Source organism: Phytophthora ramorum (genome assembly GCF_020800215.1).
Source record: "Phytophthora ramorum isolate Pr-102 chromosome Unknown Phyram_PR-102_s0005, whole genome shotgun sequence".
Lineage (NCBI taxonomy): Eukaryota > Oomycota > Peronosporomycetes > Peronosporales > Peronosporaceae > Phytophthora > Phytophthora ramorum.
This window is the reverse complement of record NW_027150651.1, coordinates 795,843-814,275: the sequence shown is the minus strand read 5'-3', so window position 1 is coordinate 814,275 and position 18,433 is coordinate 795,843. Positions and strand designations below refer to the sequence as shown.

General features: G+C 55.4%; 10 protein-coding genes across 10 annotated transcripts; 7 read left to right on the top strand and 3 right to left on the bottom strand.

Moving 5' to 3' along the window:
* Positions 1-119: 119 nt before the first annotated feature.
* Positions 120-704, bottom strand: KRP23_5958 (PRKR-interacting protein 1-like protein; the record flags this gene model as incomplete). Its single annotated transcript, XM_067891087.1, has 2 exons — positions 120-417; positions 487-704. 2 exons carry the CDS (start codon positions 702-704, stop codon positions 120-122), a joined length of 516 nt encoding a protein of 171 aa, XP_067745477.1.
* Positions 705-925: 221 nt separating this feature from the next.
* KRP23_5957 (50S ribosomal protein L13) lies at positions 926-1,348 on the top strand (the record flags this gene model as incomplete). Its single annotated transcript, XM_067891086.1, has 1 exon — positions 926-1,348. The coding sequence occupies one exon, from the start codon at positions 926-928 to the stop codon at positions 1,346-1,348; it is 423 nt and encodes a 140-aa protein (XP_067745476.1).
* Positions 1,349-1,460: 112 nt separating this feature from the next.
* Positions 1,461-6,470, bottom strand: KRP23_5956 (Sperm flagellar protein 2; the record flags this gene model as incomplete). Its single annotated transcript, XM_067891085.1, has 8 exons — positions 1,461-1,652; positions 1,720-2,028; positions 2,087-3,614; positions 4,587-5,365; positions 5,441-5,497; positions 5,582-5,831; positions 5,909-6,096; positions 6,174-6,470. 8 exons carry the CDS (start codon positions 6,468-6,470, stop codon positions 1,461-1,463), a joined length of 3,600 nt encoding a protein of 1,199 aa, XP_067745475.1.
* A 1,120-nt stretch (positions 6,471-7,590) lies between these two features.
* KRP23_5955 (uncharacterized protein) lies at positions 7,591-8,331 on the top strand (the record flags this gene model as incomplete). Its single annotated transcript, XM_067891084.1, has 1 exon — positions 7,591-8,331. The coding sequence occupies one exon, from the start codon at positions 7,591-7,593 to the stop codon at positions 8,329-8,331; it is 741 nt and encodes a 246-aa protein (XP_067745474.1).
* A 460-nt stretch (positions 8,332-8,791) lies between these two features.
* Positions 8,792-10,039, bottom strand: KRP23_5954 (Kidney mitochondrial carrier protein 1; the record flags this gene model as incomplete). Its single annotated transcript, XM_067891083.1, has 3 exons — positions 8,792-9,026; positions 9,103-9,387; positions 9,462-10,039. The coding sequence occupies 3 exons, from the start codon at positions 10,037-10,039 to the stop codon at positions 8,792-8,794; spliced, it is 1,098 nt and encodes a 365-aa protein (XP_067745473.1).
* Positions 10,040-11,126: 1,087 nt separating this feature from the next.
* Positions 11,127-12,653, top strand: KRP23_5953 (Digestive cysteine proteinase 3; the record flags this gene model as incomplete). The annotated part of the gene is made up of 1 exon (XM_067891082.1): positions 11,127-12,653. The coding sequence occupies one exon, from the start codon at positions 11,127-11,129 to the stop codon at positions 12,651-12,653; it is 1,527 nt and encodes a 508-aa protein (XP_067745472.1).
* Positions 12,654-13,104: 451 nt separating this feature from the next.
* KRP23_5952 (Procathepsin L) lies at positions 13,105-14,684 on the top strand (the record flags this gene model as incomplete). The annotated part of the gene is made up of 2 exons (XM_067891081.1): positions 13,105-13,363; positions 13,438-14,684. The coding sequence occupies 2 exons, from the start codon at positions 13,105-13,107 to the stop codon at positions 14,682-14,684; spliced, it is 1,506 nt and encodes a 501-aa protein (XP_067745471.1).
* Positions 14,685-15,289: 605 nt separating this feature from the next.
* Positions 15,290-16,726, top strand: KRP23_5951 (putative cysteine protease RDL2; the record flags this gene model as incomplete). The annotated part of the gene is made up of 1 exon (XM_067891080.1): positions 15,290-16,726. The coding sequence occupies one exon, from the start codon at positions 15,290-15,292 to the stop codon at positions 16,724-16,726; it is 1,437 nt and encodes a 478-aa protein (XP_067745470.1).
* A 191-nt stretch (positions 16,727-16,917) lies between these two features.
* Positions 16,918-17,481, top strand: KRP23_5950 (uncharacterized protein; the record flags this gene model as incomplete). The annotated part of the gene is made up of 1 exon (XM_067891079.1): positions 16,918-17,481. One exon carries the CDS (start codon positions 16,918-16,920, stop codon positions 17,479-17,481), a length of 564 nt encoding a protein of 187 aa, XP_067745469.1.
* Positions 17,482-17,604: 123 nt separating this feature from the next.
* On the top strand, positions 17,605-18,201 carry KRP23_5949 (uncharacterized protein; the record flags this gene model as incomplete). The annotated part of the gene is made up of 1 exon (XM_067891077.1): positions 17,605-18,201. The coding sequence occupies one exon, from the start codon at positions 17,605-17,607 to the stop codon at positions 18,199-18,201; it is 597 nt and encodes a 198-aa protein (XP_067745468.1).
* Positions 18,202-18,433: the final 232 nt, after the last annotated feature.

Sequence of the window (18,433 nt, the reverse complement as noted above, 5' to 3'; positions counted from 1 at the left end):
TCATTCTTGTATGTACGTGCCGACAATTGTTAGCAACCAGAAGAGGAACAACCTGCATGTAACAAAATGAAAGAAAAACAGCTCTTTCAAACATGGCCTCACCACCCATAAGCTCAAGTTCATTTCTCCTTCTGTAGGGCCAGCATCCGTGCCAAGAAGCTGCCGTCGTTCGGGATCTCCGGCACGCCGCCGGGCGTCTCGGGCACCTGCTCCTTTTTGTGTGCACTCGTCTCCTCCTTCTGCTCCGCATCCATCGCCTTGGCCTTGGCTCGCTCCTTGCGTCGTCGCCGCTTCTCTGCGCGCTTGTGCATATTGGCCTCGAACTCGTCGGCGTTGCGCTTGCGTTTGGTCTCGAACTCTTGCTGCGCCTTGCTGTCCTTGTACCGCTGCTCCATGAGTGCCACACGCTCCATCTCACTGTCATGAAAACACCCGTAGCGTCAGGAACTAGCAAATAAATATACAACAGTGTCTACGTCTTTTTACCGTCTTCTAGAGGCGCGGTATGTGTGGAACTCGCCGCTGCCGGCGCCTGCGGTGCTGCCGGCCACGTTCTCCACGCGGTTGATCTGCAGCCTGCCCGGGTCTTTGTGGTCTTTGGCGTCGCTGGCAGGAGAAGGTACCGGGGCTGCAGGTGCGGGCAACTCGTCCCGCAAGGCGGCGCCATTGGCGTCCTGGTCGCTGAACGTCGTGTAGCGGCCCATCGCTATAATCCCGTCGATTGTTGGATAGTGTAGGATCCAAACAAAATTCGTCGATCCGCAAAAACTCTATTGTCAAATATTGGGTGAAATGCTATAGGATAACAGTTTTATTGTACCTTGATTTGACAATATAATTTTGGAGCGGGTGGCAGCGAGTGAATCGGCATTCTGCGGCCAGCAGCAAGCACGCGTTAGTGGGAAGTCTATTGCTGCAGGGAAGCATGAGCAAGATCGCGCAGGCGTCCAAGGTGGCGTGGCACGTGGTGGACGCCAAGGGGCAGGTGCTCGGGCGCCTGGCGTCGCAGCTGGCACCCATTCTGCGCGGCAAGCACAAGCCCACGTACGCGCCCAACGTGGACTGCGGCGACTTCGTCGTGGTCATCAACGCCAAGGACATCGTGCTCACGGGCAACAAGTGGAACAATAAGTTATATCGCTGGCACACGGGTCACCCGGGCGGCCTCAAGCAGCGCACGGCCAAGGAGCTGTTCGAGCGCAAGCCCGAGGACGTGCTGCGCAAGGCCGTGTTCGGGATGCTGCCCAAGAACCGCATGCGCGCACTGCAGGACAAGAAGCTCAAGATCTTCATGGGCGACGAGCACGACTTTGTGGAGGAGGTGGGGGAGAACCCAGTCATCCTGTAGACAGGCAGACGATATAGAGAGAAGGAGGAAGCACAGGGAGGTCAGGAGACGACGGGGGTCAATGCACGGCTGTTGCTTAGTTGCAACGGCCTCTTTGCTTGCTTTGTTGCAGTTATTCTACTGCGTTGATCACTTGCTGTTGCTGTAGAAAGAGTTGGTGCTCTTGCTCTTCTTGTTGATGCTGTACCTCGAGAGCTTCGGCTTCTTGGAATTGACGGAGGAGATCGTCTCGCGTGCTCATGGCAGTGAGCAGAGCCTCGATGTCGACAAACGCCGATTGCTTCATTGTGAATCCTGCAGCGATCTGTCAGAGAGCAGAGTTTACGGGTTAGCCTACCGCTTGAATCATATGAAATTAATGGTGACTTTACCTCTGCGATGACATGAGCGGGGCATCGACGCCAGACATCAGGAAGCGCGTCAGAGAGAGAGGTTAAAGCTGCCATTGTCTCGACCAAAGTGCACAGAGGAAGAAGTCCTGAGTCATCGGTAGTCTGAGATGCAAATGCCTCCCGGAGCAAAGCGCATTGACGAGGATTGAGAAGCAGGACGTGCGTTTCTTCAACAATAGGCGGCGCATCGGGCGAGGTTCGTGGTAGCAAGCGCCTGGCACCGTCAACGCGCACCATGGTATCTTCACACAACTGCATGGTTGTTGGAAAGCGTTGGGTGAATTCAGGCTGCAATCAAACGAAATGGTTAGACCGCGTCAAGAATGAAGACCAAAGAGGCACCTACGCTGATATCAATGAAGGATGGCAGAGCAACTTCAGCCTCAATGGAGACGCGGATGTGTTCGACCAAGGCAGCTATCGCCACTTGCTCTCGACCTTTTCGATCCTCAAGAACATCGCGCAAAGTGATCTCAACGGAACGCATCGACCGCGTGATTTCATCACACGACTTCTCTGTTGATTCTTGAAGGAACCGTACCCGCCGCTGCATGAGGTCGTGCTCATACTTGATCCCGCGCAACAGGTTGATTTTGCAGAAGTCACCCGCATGACTATTGCCGGCACTGCTTTCAGCCGCAGCGATTGCAAATGGAGCGATTGCATCCATCCACGAACCGCACCGTTGGAGAACATGACCATACTCGGCTAGCAGCTCGTTCATGGTCAGCGACTCGGTCAGAGCATCATCATTAGAAGTAGCCGTGCTGGCTTGGGGAACTACAGCGGGCACGGACGCCTTCGCTTTTCCTTTCTGGGTAGCTTTCCCTGTTGCTACAGGGGCAGATGGAGCTTCTGGTGGAGTATCGTTTGAAGGATCACGATAAATGCTGCAAGCCAACTCTAAGCGAGACTGATGCACTTGCCAGGCTTCCACTATGTTGCTCATCTCAGAGCGATCGCCACTTGCAGTGTGGTGGGCATCGACAAGAAGTTGAACGGAGATTCGAAAGCGATCACATTCGGCCTGAAGTGCCATTTGATAAATAGCAGCTACTCGTCGGCATGTATCTTCTGTCCACCCGTCACCAACCATGCTATTGAGCTCCTCATCGTTATCTGCACTGTTGGCTTCAACGAGAGCACCAAGCTCATCCTGCAGCACATCTGCGCGAGCATGTAGTTCTAGCTTTGTAAGGTCGTCAAAACGCATCTCGTCAACCACCTCGTTGAATAGCTTTTGGAACAGGTTTACAATCTCTTGCTTCTGGTCAGGGCGCCGAATAAACTCGCAGAATTCACTCGTCATTAGTCGTGCGCGCTCGGTCGTACGGTGGCGTTGCTCACGTAGCAGTGCAAAACTTGTCTTCATCGTAGAAATGTACTCTACCTCCATGTCATTCCACATGGCTGCCAGTGCATGAGCCGTTGCTGGTACCAGCTCACCCGAATAGTTGCTGCTAGGCAGAGGGCGACGTGATTGTTCTTCTACCACCCAGCCTTTTGCATCGGTCATTACCCCGTCTAGTAGACGCTGGGCCTCTTCCAGCTTCTGCCGCAGCTCCAAAATCTCCTCCTTCTTCGCTTTCGCTTCTTCGGCTTCCGCCACAGAAACCTCAGCATTGACTACAACTTGTTTTGCCTCATCGATTTCCACTTCAAAGGTGTCGATGTGTCTGTGCCTCTCCTCTTCACTTACCATGAGTGTTTGTTCACTAGCTTCTTGCTGTTGTTGCTTTGACTCCGCCTCTTCTTGTTTCTCCTTCTGGCGTTCGTCTACGATCGTTTTAATAGCTTCCTGAACCTCACTTGCACTCATTCCGGTGCTAGCAGGTTCGTACAACGTGTGAAACGTGGCGTGCCAAGCCTTATGCCTATGCGAGAATTCATCATTGGCCAAGTAGTGCAGTGAGAGAAGCTCGCCTGAGAATGCGCTTGGGTTAACATGCTGCAGACGATGCCGTACAATTGAATCATCAGGTGGGGGATCAAATACCAAGTGATGTTTGTTTCCTGTTGCACGGTCTTCGACCCTACCCAAGCATCGGTCGAGAACAGTGCCAGCAGGACAATCGATATGAAATACCAGGTCCACACCAGATTTACCGTGAAGGAAGGTTGGTGGCAAGGCTGGCTTACTGCGACCAGGGGCGATGGCAGATTCAAAATCGTACGGGGAAGGTTTCAACGCTGGGTCCACGTATCCAGTTAGTTGTTCCTCCAAGCAGCGAGCATGTTTCTCTGTTGCAGGCAGATCATAAATTACCCATCCACACCTCTTATTTTCTGGTGCAAGCACTTGAGCCTCGATCTCACGGATCGATTCGATCACAAGACGACTGTACAGCTCTGGAGGAACTTCTTTCCCATTTGCTAGGAGAGCTTCCACTTGCTGGCCAATCTCACTTGACTTTTGGACGGTCTGTTGTACCAACTGGTGAACTGAGAGGACCACGAGGTTGTGTGTCTCACCAAGAAGCTTTGCTTGGGTTTCCTTTCCTGCAAATGGAGGGCCAAAAATGAGAATGCGTAGCTGTTGATGGACATTGGTTGTATCAAGGGCAGGATTTGGGTCGCTATCCGCATTTCCAAGATCTCCTTCGTCTAAGAAGACATTTCCCTGTGTTGCTGAACGAGCAATCCACCGCAAAGACTTTACTTCTTCTCCAAGCACGAAACAGTCTTGAATTAAATCTGTGGCTCCAAGAAATAATTCTCCGCCGGGTATCGCTGAAAAGACATCTGGATCCGAACTTGTGTGAAATGGTCGAAAGCTTGATAAATATTGCTCCAGCTCGTGGCTAGCCAATAAGTCAGCGTGGCCTGATCCTTCAGAGGCCGGCAACGAGGGCACGTTCGCGAGATTGCAGCTATGTGAAAACTGAACCTTGTACTCATTCCACGTTTCTGAGGTGAGGAACACTGCTGGGTCTCTAGAGTGCAAGGTTTCTTCTCTCCTCCCCGCAATGAACAGAACAAATTCCACCATGTCTTTCATAATTGCAGCTGAAATTTGCTCGCTGAGAAAACGGTCAGCGGATTCAACGGACACTTGCGCGTTGTTTCGCTGGATCATCTGCATCTCACTGTCATCTTCAAATTCAAGAAGAAAGTTGTGATAGCAGCTTGTATCCCGGTCGATCGCCGCAACGGAGTCCAATTCTTGCTGGTTCACATACTCTTGGCTTCGCATTGCCCTGTTTTCGCGAGCCACCTCTTTGTAGACAAGAATGCGGCTCATCTCATCCTGTATGTCTTTCTCACTGTTTGTCTCGCGCACCACAGCATCCTCCAGAACGCTTGCTACTCGCGCTGTTCCTATCCGAGAGTGAGTGTAAACGCATTCTTGAACGAATCGCTTCCGTCTGCGAGAAAAATTCTCCTTGCGCTTATCACGTTGATGCCTTTGTTGCTTTATGACGCCCGAAGCATTTTCCATTTCCATAACATTAGCTCGGTAAAGCTCCCTTTCGTTCATGGAGGATCCCGCCAAATTTGAGGTCGAGTACTTCTTCTTGTCAGAAGCTGCTCCGAGCGCTGTTGTGAGTGAGCGGAGACCATAGCCAACTGATTTGCGAGAAGAAACCTTACCGCCCGTCGCCACGGGCTTTGATCCACCTCGACCCTATTAGAGACACCAGGTTTTGTCAATCCAGCAGCATGATAAAGCATATTGAGTACACGCGCCTACATCACGTACATCAAAGTCATCCAGATCACATTTCACTTTTCGACGGAGACTGAATGTAAGGTGTTCCTGGAATCATACGAACAGCAATGCAACACATTGTCAGCATACCGTACACGGTAGCAACATAATTTTCTCCAGTACGTGACGTACCTCCGCTTCTTCGCGCTTTTGCATCAGCTGCTGAAAGAAAGCCGCCCGCCGCTGCTCCCACGCATTCTTCTTTTGCAGCGCCAGCCTCCAGGCCGGCGAGTCCGTCTCTTCGAGTGCTTCTTTAATGTAGCTACTATGGATAAAGGCGCGATGCAATCGCTCCGCTTTGGTGGTCTCCAGTAGCGCTCCGTGCTCTGCCTTCCTAGCCAGGTATGCCTGTCGCTTCGTGGCCTCCTCTGCGATTCGACCCCTAACAGTAGCAGCAGCAATCCAATTAATCGTCAACACCACACAAGCAATTCGCGATTATACCATATGTATACCCACTTTTCCTGTTGCAGTGAAGCAATTGACCGCACATGGCGCCGGACAGAGTGCTCGAACTGCCGATGGTTCTCCACATCGTACGCCGGCTTGGCCAGCTTCACTGGTCTGTTGTGCAAAGGTATAATGGCCGTCCGCTCCAGCGACTTTGTGGAGACTCCGGGTGCTCTCCCGAGCCGCGTAGCAGCAATCTGTCAATGCACAGCATCAAACCACAAGCAGTTCATGAGCTCACGAACATAAATCTTCTGTCAACGGCTTCGGAGACCTTGATCTGGTAGAGCAGATTGGCGGCGGCGTCCCTCTTCTCGTTCATGACGGCGGCGGCAGTATTGGCGTCGAACTTGATGTTGAGGTTGCGCAGCGACGGCTCCAGCAGGCAGAAGTTGAGGATCTTGGCGTCAGCGCTGGAGCTGCGTATAAAGTCGGCGAAGTTGTGCTGGTGGTTGAGGCGGTGCAGGATCTCGCCGAGCAGGTAGCCGCTGGCAAAGTCCGCCTCCACGTCCGTCACGTGCGTCGACAGCTCCAGCTCATGGTTGAGCCAGCGCAGCAGGAGGTCCGCCATCGCGGCAACTGCAGGCAGCCGAGTGACTCTTCGGCAACCATCGTTGTGGTGCACACAGTTCACACACACGTTGCACGCTAAATTCCATCTGATTACGTGCATGTTGAAGCAGCTGCTTCGTGGTGGGCATAACACGGACGCATAAATACGTTCGTACTTAGCCGCGAGTTCAAGTCTTGAGTCAAGAATCTCGACTCGAGATCACCTCGTGTGTCGATGCCTTGCCGGCGGGCGAGCAAACACGTTGCTCGCCAGTGCGACAGCCTTGTGCGCGATCTCGGCGTGCGCAAACCGTGCTGATGCTCCTTCTTTGGCTGAATACATCACCTGCCGTTGCCAACGTCGCAACTCAACGGATAGACTTGCAGCCAGCGGCTCGCATATCATATTGCGTAGGGAGTGCTGCACTGAGCAATGACTGCTCGGCGAGCAGTGTACGAAGCCCGCTTTGACAACGGCGACCTCCCCCCGAGCTGGAGTCCCAACGGGTCGTTGCCTAATGTCAAAAGCAAATCCAGAGCCACAGCAGTCATCGCAGTTTACAGCCAGTGTGCCACGCTGCCCAGCTTTCAACCCTATTCGCCCCATAACCTTCACTTTGCGCTGGCATCCAACGCTTCCAACAGCAAACGCACGAGAATAGCCTGCTACTGGCATGCAGGTAGCAGGCAACCAGGCGGCATCGCAAGGGCCGACGAAGATAGCAAGCAATTAGCCGTCCGCCAAGGTTGCCGAAACGAAAAAGGAATTATGGAGCCGATTTTCGAACTCCCACAGCAGGGTGGACTCCTCGCCCTCTCTCCAAAACACGGTGCAGTTCGAGCTCACCTCGAAGCTTCGAGACTGCGCAAGACCGTGTTTTGTGAAAAGTGCTCCCAAATCTTTCCCCCCCGAAAAGCGATCCCCACGTGTTTATGAACCCTCGACGCCAGCCGCCACTGGACTTGCGTCGCAGAATCACTTTCACGCTGTCCACCAAGGAGCGAGGAAGCGCATCGCGTCAACACTGCTTCTCTGTCTCCGGTCGCAGACACGGCAGCCCATCCACCGCCCATATCGCAATTTGCCACATGACCCAGAGGTCTCCAGCGGGAACCAGAGACTAAAACTACAGACAGCCATGACCACGGTCGAGAGGCGAGACGCCCGACTGTCCAAGAAGATGCCGTCCTACGCCGGTCGCCCATCCGAGGAGGACGACCCCAGCCTGTCCGCGGAGGACGAGGAGGTGGACGAGACGTTCTTGGCACTGCAGAAGCTGCTCAAGGCGCTAAATCGCAACAGCCGCACCAGCGTCGGCAGCAACGGCAGCTTCTTGGGCGGCAACAGCAACAACCAGGTGCCTGTCAGCGAGAGCGCCAACCAGCAGCGTATGTCGCGCGAGGAGATGCTGGAGAGCCGCCGACAGGAGCGCGACCGCTTCCGCCGCTCGCTCTTCGCTAAGAACAGCAACACTAACAACTCGCACGCGCGCCGTCGCCGTACATGCCCGGCCTACTACTGCTCTGAAGAGGAGGAGGAGGAGGAGGCCCCCGTACCGTCCGTGGAGAGCACCATCTCCAACCGGTTCATGAACGGATCCTTCTCCAACCTCAACGTGCACGTGATCTCGCGCAACCGTTGGTCTACGGAGGATCGCGTGATTGAGCGCCTGCCCATCGTGATGCTGCCCAAGAGCGGCAAGGTGTCCATCCCCACTGACAACGAGAAGATCAAGGTAGTGCACACGGACGAGTTCATTGACCTGCGCGAGAAGCTGGTCCAGAGCCTGCCGCCCGGAGCGGCGACCATGCACTACCTCACACCGCCGCGCTCCACGTGGTACATGCAGATGCACGACTTCGAGGAGCTCAAGTGGTGAACGGGCCATGGATAATCGATTACATCAGAAGAAAAAGAAGGCTTGTACGAGAGCCGCCCACGGAGTGCAATGGCGGCCGAAGAAAAGAGATTCAAGATTTACTGTGTCAAGCTCATGCGGCAGCAGACGGAGAAGCGAACGAGAAGCTTCCAGACGCCACCTCTGCCCCCGCAAAAGACGTGCTCGTGCCATCATTAGAAAGGATAATGTATTCTTATTTATCATGTGCGGAAGGTAGCGGGGTCGGCGGTGGCGGTGGCCTCTGCATGAGTTCGCAACCTGCCATTGTACGCAGCAGCTAAGCAACAATTCAATATATGCAAGTGGTGAGGACATGATCAGTCGCTGGGTTTCGATTCAAGTTTCACCCTTCTTGAAGTCTTTGCTTGCTACATCGCTGCCATAAAGAATATGTGTTGCCGACCCAGCAGCGCTTGCTGGCAGTCTACAGCAACAGTGTCTATAGCTCCTCGTCGCTGGGGGTCATCGCGGCACGATACTTCTCGTACGTCACGAAGAAGACGACGCACCAAGGCGCCTTGCGCATCCAGTTGGGGATGAAGCCCTTGTAGAAGGCGCCCGCACCTCCTTCTTGGAAGGTTTTCCGCACACAGTCCACCATGCCCTTGTAGTGAAGCCCCTTGCCACTCGCGTCCGTTGGCTGACTCATAAGGCGCGTCTTCACCACGTCGATCCTAAAGAGGAGAGATCAATGCACCCTGTCAACACCACCATTACCAAACCAAGCCAAACGCAACACTGAATACGTACGGGTTGGAGGAGGCCGCACCGGCGAAACCTGCCACGCAGCTGGCACCGGTATGTGCCAATACGCCCTCCTTGAGTAGACCTGATGAGATCAACAACTCCTTGCTGTGGTCGTACGTGCCCAGCTCGGCTGCATTCACGATGAACCCCCGCTGGATGTTCGGCGGCATGCCACGGAGGAACCCGCGAACCCCTTCCCGCTGGTAGATCATGCTAAAGGCATCACCGACACCACGGTACAGCTTGCCTGAGCGGTCCGCCTGCATCCGCACCTTGATGACGTCCACACTGCACATGCCAAAGAAAACGATATCAGTCAATCAGTATCGATCACTACTGTAGCACATACAGCTGAGGCGTACGGGTTGGCGATGCTGATGCCGATCGCGCCGGCGCAACCTCCAGCCAAGAACTTGTTGATGAACGGCACTTCGCCGTTCTTGCCTTGTGCCCCGTTGGCCCCGAAGAAGTTGCGCAGCGGCTCGTAGAGCACCATGCAGATGCTCGTGTACGAAACCTGGCGCAGCAACGCGGGCGTGGCTCCATTCCAGAGCGCGCCGGGGCCCTCCTGCTTGATCATTGTCTGCGCAGCATGTAGCATGCCGTTGTAGTGCACCACCGGTTTGCTCGCCGCCGTTGTGGCGGGGCCAGAGCGCTGCGCCTGCAGTCGCACCTTGGTGATGTCAATGGGCAGCGTCAGCAGCTCTGCAGTAGCCGACGCCGCGCCGCCCGCGATGAAGCGCGTCCACTGCGGCTCGATCGCCGCCTTCACCTGGAGCGGGGCCTCCTCTTGCACACCAGTTTGAGCCGCCATTTCGATATGAGGAGTTTCGTCCAAGGTGACGCTGATATCAGCTCGACTGCGAATCCGAGAATGGGACGACGTCTGCGAGGGAGGGAGGATGCAGTGGCTGAGGTGGTCTGGAGAGGAGGGACGCATCAGGATCTGCTGTGGCTTCGACTCGACTGTCTTTGCCCGCCGCAGCGCGTCAAACGAGCTGCACCGTCGGGGCGCAAGGCGAGAGCAGCGAAATCGGCTTGGCTTTGTTGGCCAGCGGGCCGGACAGAAGTCCCCATGCAGCCGCATATGCTGCGAAAATTCAAGCCACACAGCGCGCCGCGAGATTCGACCACCTCTACGCATGTCCCTCGATCATCGAGTCGATGAACATGCACGCAAAGGCGACATGGCTTCAGCCTCCGCTTGGTCGAAGCCTGCAAAGATGACAACGGAGCACCAGCTGTCGACCACCAGGGAGCTGCTCCGAGCCTGCCCGAATCCAACGCTTGTTTGCTGCCGACAGCTGAGCCAGCTGAGGCTAGCCGCGCGGGGGTAGTCAAGCCGAGCATGGCAGCTTGCAGGCGCCAAGTTTCAGCAAGTGTCGTCGGAAGGAAACGTTCGGGCGGTGCTGTGAAGTACTTGCTCGGACCCCTCCTGCACTTCGCTCGAGAGTACAACAAGAAGGGCTGCAGACACACAATCTCAATCTCAGTAATGAGTCAGGCCTTGGATTTTAAGAGCCAACCCAAAAAGTAGGTCCTGTCACACGGTTGAGACCGTGTGACTCAATTGCTCTGCGGGCTCTAACGGTAGCTTGTGTGAGACTTCCTACCGTTAAAGAGGTGGGGCAACCAGCATCGAAAGGTGGCGTAGCATGCCCTGGCCGTTAGGCTGGCAACAGACTTCGCTTCTGTGAATACGCGAAACATGTAGAATCACATGAAATGCCGAAAACGCTGTTTTCATGCTTTAATTGTAGTAAGCCAATTTCGTACGGGAAACCCGCAGGTATTTATTACCTCGCAAATTGATTCTATATTGATTCAAAGTCATGCACTAAAGTCATACAAATCCGTGTGCAAGTTCTATAACCTTGGATTATTAACCGAACAGACCATGCTCATTTTGCCGGGGAACGCATTTATACAGATTATACCATTCGTTGAAACGTAGCAAAACAACCATAATTGTGGCCATTTCCGAAAGAGACAGCGGGCAGTCCCACACATTTACCCCTTCTTCCGGTATGCTTGTGTATCTCCTCGCGCTCTCCGCGGCCGCTGGCTGGGGCTCTGCTGCGCAGACGACGGAGCGATCTCTCGGTGCGCTCGTAGACTGCCCCGTGGCGCGTTCAGCCGACTCACCGTGCCTCTGGGCGGGCGAGAACAGCGAGGTCGTCGACTCGAAGACCCTGCGCGACCTGCTCGTGCAGCGCAACCTCGTGTCCTTCCGCGACCAGGACGCCTACCGCCGCAACCTGCAGGCACACATGACCTACATCGAGGACGTACTCATGTATGCCAAGAGCGTCGGCCACGACTTCTCGTATCATATGGGCGTGAACGAGCGCCACTTGACGTCGTCCCCCCGGCGCAAACTCTCGCCCCAGCAACTCGTGGACCAGGAGGCCAAGGCCGCGCGCTCCCGTCGACTAGTATCAGAGGCAAGCGGCAGCACCGCAACTGCGACCAGCACCGTGTCGAGCTCTGGCAGCTCCGAGTACTGGAACTGGTGCGACACGGACAACTCGTTCGGCTACAGCGTGTGTTCGTCTGTCAAGAGTCAACAGAACTGCGGCAGTTGCTGGGCGTTCGCTGCCGCGGATGCCATCGAGACGGCGGTCGCGATCGCCGAGAACGCGTCGGCAGCTGTGTCACTCTCGCCGCAGCAGTTTTTGACATGCAGTACGCTGGAGACGACGCAGACCTTCGACTACTGCTGGGCAACGGACAGCGGCGTGGACGGTGCTACTTGGATGGAGACGGAGATCAAGTGGGAGTCGCAGAATGACGGCTGCAATGGTGGTATGACCCACGGCGCCTTTATCGACGCGGCCCAGAATTCGTGGGGTCTCGTAACAGAGCTCACGATGCCGTACGATGACTCGAGCTCAGGAACCTCGTCCTCCAACAATGGTTCGTCGTCGTGCACGGTGAGCTCCAACGAGACGGCTGCAAGTATCACGGGCTGGGAGCAGGTCGTGGGGACAGACTGCGCGGCTTCGAGCAACTGCACGATCTTGCTGCGTACAGCGGTGGAGCAGCAGCCCATTGCAGTCGCAATTAACTCGGAAGATCCGTTCGGCGACTATGCCGGAGGCTTCTACAGCTGCCCCAACGACGGTGACCTCTCTTCGAAGGACGACGTGAACCACGCTCTGCTACTTGTGGGCTACGGCACCGATGCCACAGAGGGGGACTACTGGATCCTGAAGAACTCGTACGGTAGCTCGTGGGGTGCTAGTGGCTTCCTGAAGCTGGTAGCAGATGCCAAGGTGAACTGCGGTCTCAACATCTTCCCCGTGATCCCCACGGGTGCGTCGGCCGGCGCTGCAGCGAGCACTAGCGTAGACAGCGGCGGTGACAAGGTCTTCATGGGCTTGAGTCCTACGACTTGGATCGCTGTTGCTGCCGTGACCACCATCTTCACGGTGGTGACGACTGCCATCGGCATGCTCATTGCACAACGGAAGCTCAAAACCCTCCGGAAACAGAATTCGGCCATGTACGCAGCCCGTACTCCGACAAACGCCGCTCAGACAGCGGCCCGCTAGGGTGGTGACTTGTGGCATCTGGCTTGTGTGAGAGGATAGTGTCGTCCGGACACTCTGACGAGCGCATTTGACCTCATGTAGCTTCATACTTGATCCATCGAAACAATAAAGCACGGTTAACCATTATCGCCTTCGTTTTACGCACCAAGTGACGTCTTCATCCACGACACAGCCACAGTTGCAGACACCGACGCTCATGCGTGGAGAAGGCTGCCAAAATTCTAGTGACCGTATGGAGGCTTGTTGTTTGTGAGAGGCAGCGCCACCGAAACCCTCTTCGTTCGTCGCCACACAAGGTCACACAGCACGGGATTTGCCCAAGATTAAAAATTGAGCAGCTTCACTTTTCTCACCTACCGGTACACCTGGCCAGCCTTTACGAATTCGCGAACAGGGTGTCGGACTGTGCCCCTGAGGCAGAGTTCGATTTGCCACAACGAGCACAGAACCCATGCAGATTCACGCAGCACTCCTCGCGGTTTCTGCTGCTGTTGCTGCCGCTACGCAATCAACGGAGCGATCGCTAGGTGCCTTTGTGGACTGTCCTACCGTTCGCTCTGCAGACTCGCCGTGCCTCTGGGCCAGCGAACATGAACAAGTTGTCGACGCACCCGCGCTGCGTGAGCTGTTCATCGAGCGCAACTACGTGGCCTACAGCGACAGAGAATCTTACCGGAGAAACCTGCAGGAGCACATGACCTACATCGAAGGTGCGGTGGCGGCAGTCTGAGTTTCATCCATGCCCAGCTAAGTGCTAACACGAGTATTGGTGGTGATGATGTAGACGTGAGCATTTACGCGAAAGAAGTTGGCCACGACTTCTCGTATCACATGGGAGTGAACGAGCGCCACTTAACCTCGTCATCTCAGCGAAGGCAGACACCAAAACAGTTCGTGGACCAGGAGATGGTTGCGGCACACTCGCGACGCCTTCAGACTGCGGCGAACAGCTCGACGAATAGTAGCAGCACGGTGTCGAGCTCAGGAAGCTCGGAGTACTGGAACTGGTGCGATACTGACAACTCTATCGGCTACACTGTATGCTCGCCAGTGAAAAGCCAAAAGAGCTGCGGAAGTTGTTGGTCGTTTGTTGCTGCAGATGCGATCGAGACCGCTGTGGTGATTGCAGAGAATTCGTCGGGTGCTGTTTCCCTCTCACCGCAGCAGTTCTTGACGTGCAGCACGCTGCAAACGACCCAGACATTTGACTACTGCTGGGCATCGGACAGCGGCGTGGATGGTGCTAGTTGGATGCAGTCGCAGATCAGGTGGGAATCGCAAAATGACGGCTGCAATGGTGGTATGACGCACGGGGCTTTCCTGGACGCGGCTCAGAATGGTTGGGGGCTCGTCACGGAACTCACCATGCCTTACGACGACTCGAGCTCAGGGACATCATCAGCGACAAACGATTCATCCGCGTGCACCGTTAGTGCAGATGAAGCAGCCGCCAGCATTACTGGCTGGGAGCAGATCGTGGGCGTGGACTGCTCTGCGTCAAGCAACTGCACTATGCTGCTGCGCTCCGCCCTGGAGAAGCAGCCTATTGCTGTTGCGATCACCTCGAACGGTGGCTTTGGAGAATACGCTGGTGGGTTCTACAGCTGCCCTAACGATGGCGAAATAGCGTCGAAAAACGATCTCAACCACGCGTTGTTGCTCGTGGGCTACGGCACCGACACATCGGTTGGTGACTACTGGATCCTCAAGAACTCGTACGGAAGTTCGTGGGGAGCTGGCGGCTATATGAAACTGGTAGCGGATTCCAAGATCAACTGCGGGCTGAACGTCTTCCCGGTTATCCCCACCGGCGCGAAGGCCGGTGCGCAGGCGAGTACCAGCGTCGACAGTGGCGGTGACAAGGTTTTCGTGGGTCTGAGCCCGACGGCGTGGATTGCCGTGGCCGCCGTGACCACCATCTTCACACTGGTGACTACCGCCATCGGCATGGTTGTTTCGCAGCGGAAGATCAAGACCATCCGAGAGCAGAACTCGGCCATGCACGCCGCCAACGCCCAGATCATGCACTAAGGAGCGGCAATGTGTTGGGTTGGTGGTGATATTACAGTAAACCCGGCGTGGGGCTCTATTTTGATGAATGAAAGCAATCAGTTTTAGCTGTTTGAAGTGCAACAGAAGGTGACCGACCAAACGATCTAACACCAAAAAGATGTGAAGCGAGCCAGTCTTCTCGCCATAACCAGGCTGGTTTACTAGTGCTTCTCCATGAAGTTCATGTGGTTGTTGAACGAGGCAAAAATCCAGATGACTCCCTACGCCAGCTGCAGCGTCTCTCGTCCGGCACTGGAGCGTGGCAGACGACCATGATGGCGGCTGGCGGTCACCTTCGTCGTCCCATGCTTTGGGATCCTTCAATTGAGTTGGTTCAACACCGCTTCCCAAAGCGCTTCGCTCCTATAATAGCCTGGTCAACGTCAATGTGGAAATGGTCGTGAGCCAGTCACTTCACCGCAATTGCAAACTGGGCTTCGACTTGCAGGTTTTGTCATTCGCGTAGTCATTACCGGTTTTGCCGCAATCAGACAATCACAACTCGGCCACGCAGCGGCCATTTCCTGCTCTGGACGCAGTCTCCAAGTGGTTCTCCACCTGCCACCAATAGCGAGTCCTGTAACATGGGCGCAATGAAGTGGCTGGCACTAGCGGCCATCGCCCCGTGGATGGCACAGGCGCAAGAGGATCCTTCCACCTTTGGCACGTTGCTGAGCTGCGACGGCGCGCGCTGTCTGTGGGCGGATCGCAGCGGCCTCGCGGTGCCCTCGGACGTCATGGTGGCGCAGTTCCTGCAGGACGAAAGGATGGACCAAGGCCCGAGCGAGTTCCGACGCCGGATGGAGACCCACATCGAGTATCTCGAGCAGGTGCACAAGCACGCGGCAGGACGAGACCTGGCCTTCTCGTACGCAATGGGCGTCAACGCCCGCCACTTGTATCACGATGGCAAGAGACATTTGTCGCCCTTGGAGTTTGTGCAGCAGGAGCACCAAGCCGCTGAACGCCGGTGGACGCGCAGACTGGCGGAACAACGCCGGCTGACGAACTCGACACTTGAATACCGCGAGACGCTGGATTGGTGTTCGACGGACAATTCGCACAACCACAGTATCTGCACTGATGTCAAGAGTCAGAACCAATGCGGCAGTTGCTGGGCTTTTGCAGCGGCGGATGCCATCGAGACGGCGGTGGTCATTAGTGCGGGCACTGCGCCGCAGTCCTTGTCGCCGCAGCAATTCTTGGAGTGCAGCTCAAGGCAAATGACGGCTACGTTCGACTACTGCTGGGCAGAAGGCGGCGTGGATGGATCGAGCTGGTTGCAGAGCAAGATGATCTGGGGATCGAGCAACAACGCTTGCGACGGAGGCATGACCCATGCAGCCTTTGCAGATGCGGCACAATTGCATTGGTCGCTGCTGAGCCAACTGGATCTCCCCTACAACGAAGAGGAAACGTCGCAAGCTTCCTCCGCTACTCTTGCAAACGCTTGCAACAACTCAACTACGGACGATGCCGCTGCGAGTATTGCTGGGTGGGAGCAAGTTGTCGGGCCATCGTGCGACAACAGCAGCGACGCGACCGAGTTGCTCAAGCTAGCACTGCAACATCAACCTATCTCGGTGGCCTTGAACTCCGGCGGCACGTTCGAAGACTACAAGGGCGGTATTTACAGTTGCCCAAATGATGGAGACTTCGCTTCCAGCGCAGACATCAATCACGCTGTGGTGCTCGTCGGCTACGACTCAGACGGCACTACGGACTATTGGATCATCAAGAACTCGTACGGATCCTCCTGGGGCGAGAAGGGATACATTCGACTCGCCATTGACTCGAAACTCAATTGTGGCCTCAACGTCTTCCCCGTCATTCCGACGGGAGCATTAGCTGGGCCTGCACACACATTGGTTGACGGTGGTGGTGCTGTCGAGTTTGTCGGCATGTCCCCGGACAGCTGGGTAGTCCTTGGCATTGCAGTGGGCGTTGCCACATTCGCTCTTACCGTCTTCGGCACAATCTACGCCAGCCGCCACCGCAACGCTTTCAAGGAAACACTGTAAATTATATGAAAGAATTGCCGACCACGTTGCCAAGAGCTCGCCACAATGAAGTAAGTCATAAAATACATTAGATCATTCAATAATCAATGCTGGTTGTACGCCGGCGGTCAACTTTCAGATCATCTTCGTTGCTTTCCCTCCAGCATAATAGCATTGACTGTGTTTCACGGTGCATACAAAATACGCTTTCAATGGAGATGGCTGTGAACGGCTGCTACATCGACACCCTCGGACTGGAGGCCTATAACAGCCACACCGGTCAGGAGTTCACCGTCTCCGAGCTGGTAACGGGCTCTCCTCCCGAGGTTTTCGACGCGTGGATTCGCGAGGTCTGGCTAGAAGGCGGGGAGCAACTTCACGAAGGCACCGGCCGAGAATACATTGGCAGCGTCCGACGTGTGCCGCTAGGCGTCGAAGAGGAGATCTTATCGGCAGGACAACCCGACGAAGACGTCGTCGCTGAAGACAAGGATGGCGAGCCCAGGATCCCGTCCATTTGCTACCGAGTGCTCAAGTCCGGTCCGTTCCCGCTGGCAAGTCACCTCGCCATGGTGAGCTTCATCAATGCTGAGTCGATTTCTGAGGAGGGAGCAGGGACAGCATCGACGCTCGTGGTTTGGACGGTCAAGACGGAGATGTCAAGCACTTGCAAATGGTTACACTGCGGCGGTTTAGTGCGACTGGTTTTCCGCACCGCGTTGAAAAGTTTCTTGCGATCTTTAGCCAAGAAGACCGCGAGCGCGTTAGCTCTCTAATGGCCCCATACTCGCGAGCCAGAAAGCTTCATGCTCATCTCCCCCTTTCTATTGGCCAAATATCAGGATACATGTACCAAATGAGATGCCTTTTCTCCGAGTGTCTAGATAAGCGCAAGGAGAATGCGCCGCAGTTACTTGGACCCGACGCGGTATGTGGACGCTCAGGCTTTTGAAGACTACCAGTTCCAAAGAGGCCAGGAGATGGTGGTGTCCGAGTGCGTCATTGGCTCTCCCTCCGAGGTGTTCGACGCGTGGCTGGAGGAAGTTTGGATGGCGGGAGGCGCGGAGCTGCACGAAGGAGTTGGGCGAGGCTACGTGGGCCACGTACGGCAAATGCCACTGGGCATTGAAGAGGAAATTCTATCATCCGGACTGCCTATTGATGAGCGGGTGGACAGTGACGGAGGTCGACCGAGTCTTGCTGCAGCGCGTCGAGACTGTTCCAAGATCCCGTCAGTATGCTACAAGGTGCACAAGTTCGGTCTGTTCCCGATACACAACCACCTCGCGTTCGTGCAGTTCGTGGACGTCGCAGCGTCTCCGGAGAGTACGCCGGCCACGCTCGTGGTCTGGTCGCTGAAGATGGAGCCCACAGCTCTGGGTTATCTGCTCTGCTGCGGCGGGTTCACCAAGTTCATCCTGCGCTCGGCGTTGCAGAGCTTGCTGGGTGGTCTGGCTGCAAGTGCTGCTGCCAGAGCGGGTCGGCATCTCGAGTAGCAGAACTAGAACGTCATTTTGGCTTGCAAATACAGACAACTCCACGAAGCTACTGCGCACGAGTGCTCGAAGTGGCCAGGAAATATAAAAATCTTGGCGCCACCAAGGGATCCTCTGTCGCCACTGGAGACAATCTACGATCAAGTTGCTTCTGGCAGGCAGCCGTTACAAAGATACTTTTATCTTATTCGCCGAAATATCGCCTTTTCAGCCAATCTCCGTACGGGATCGC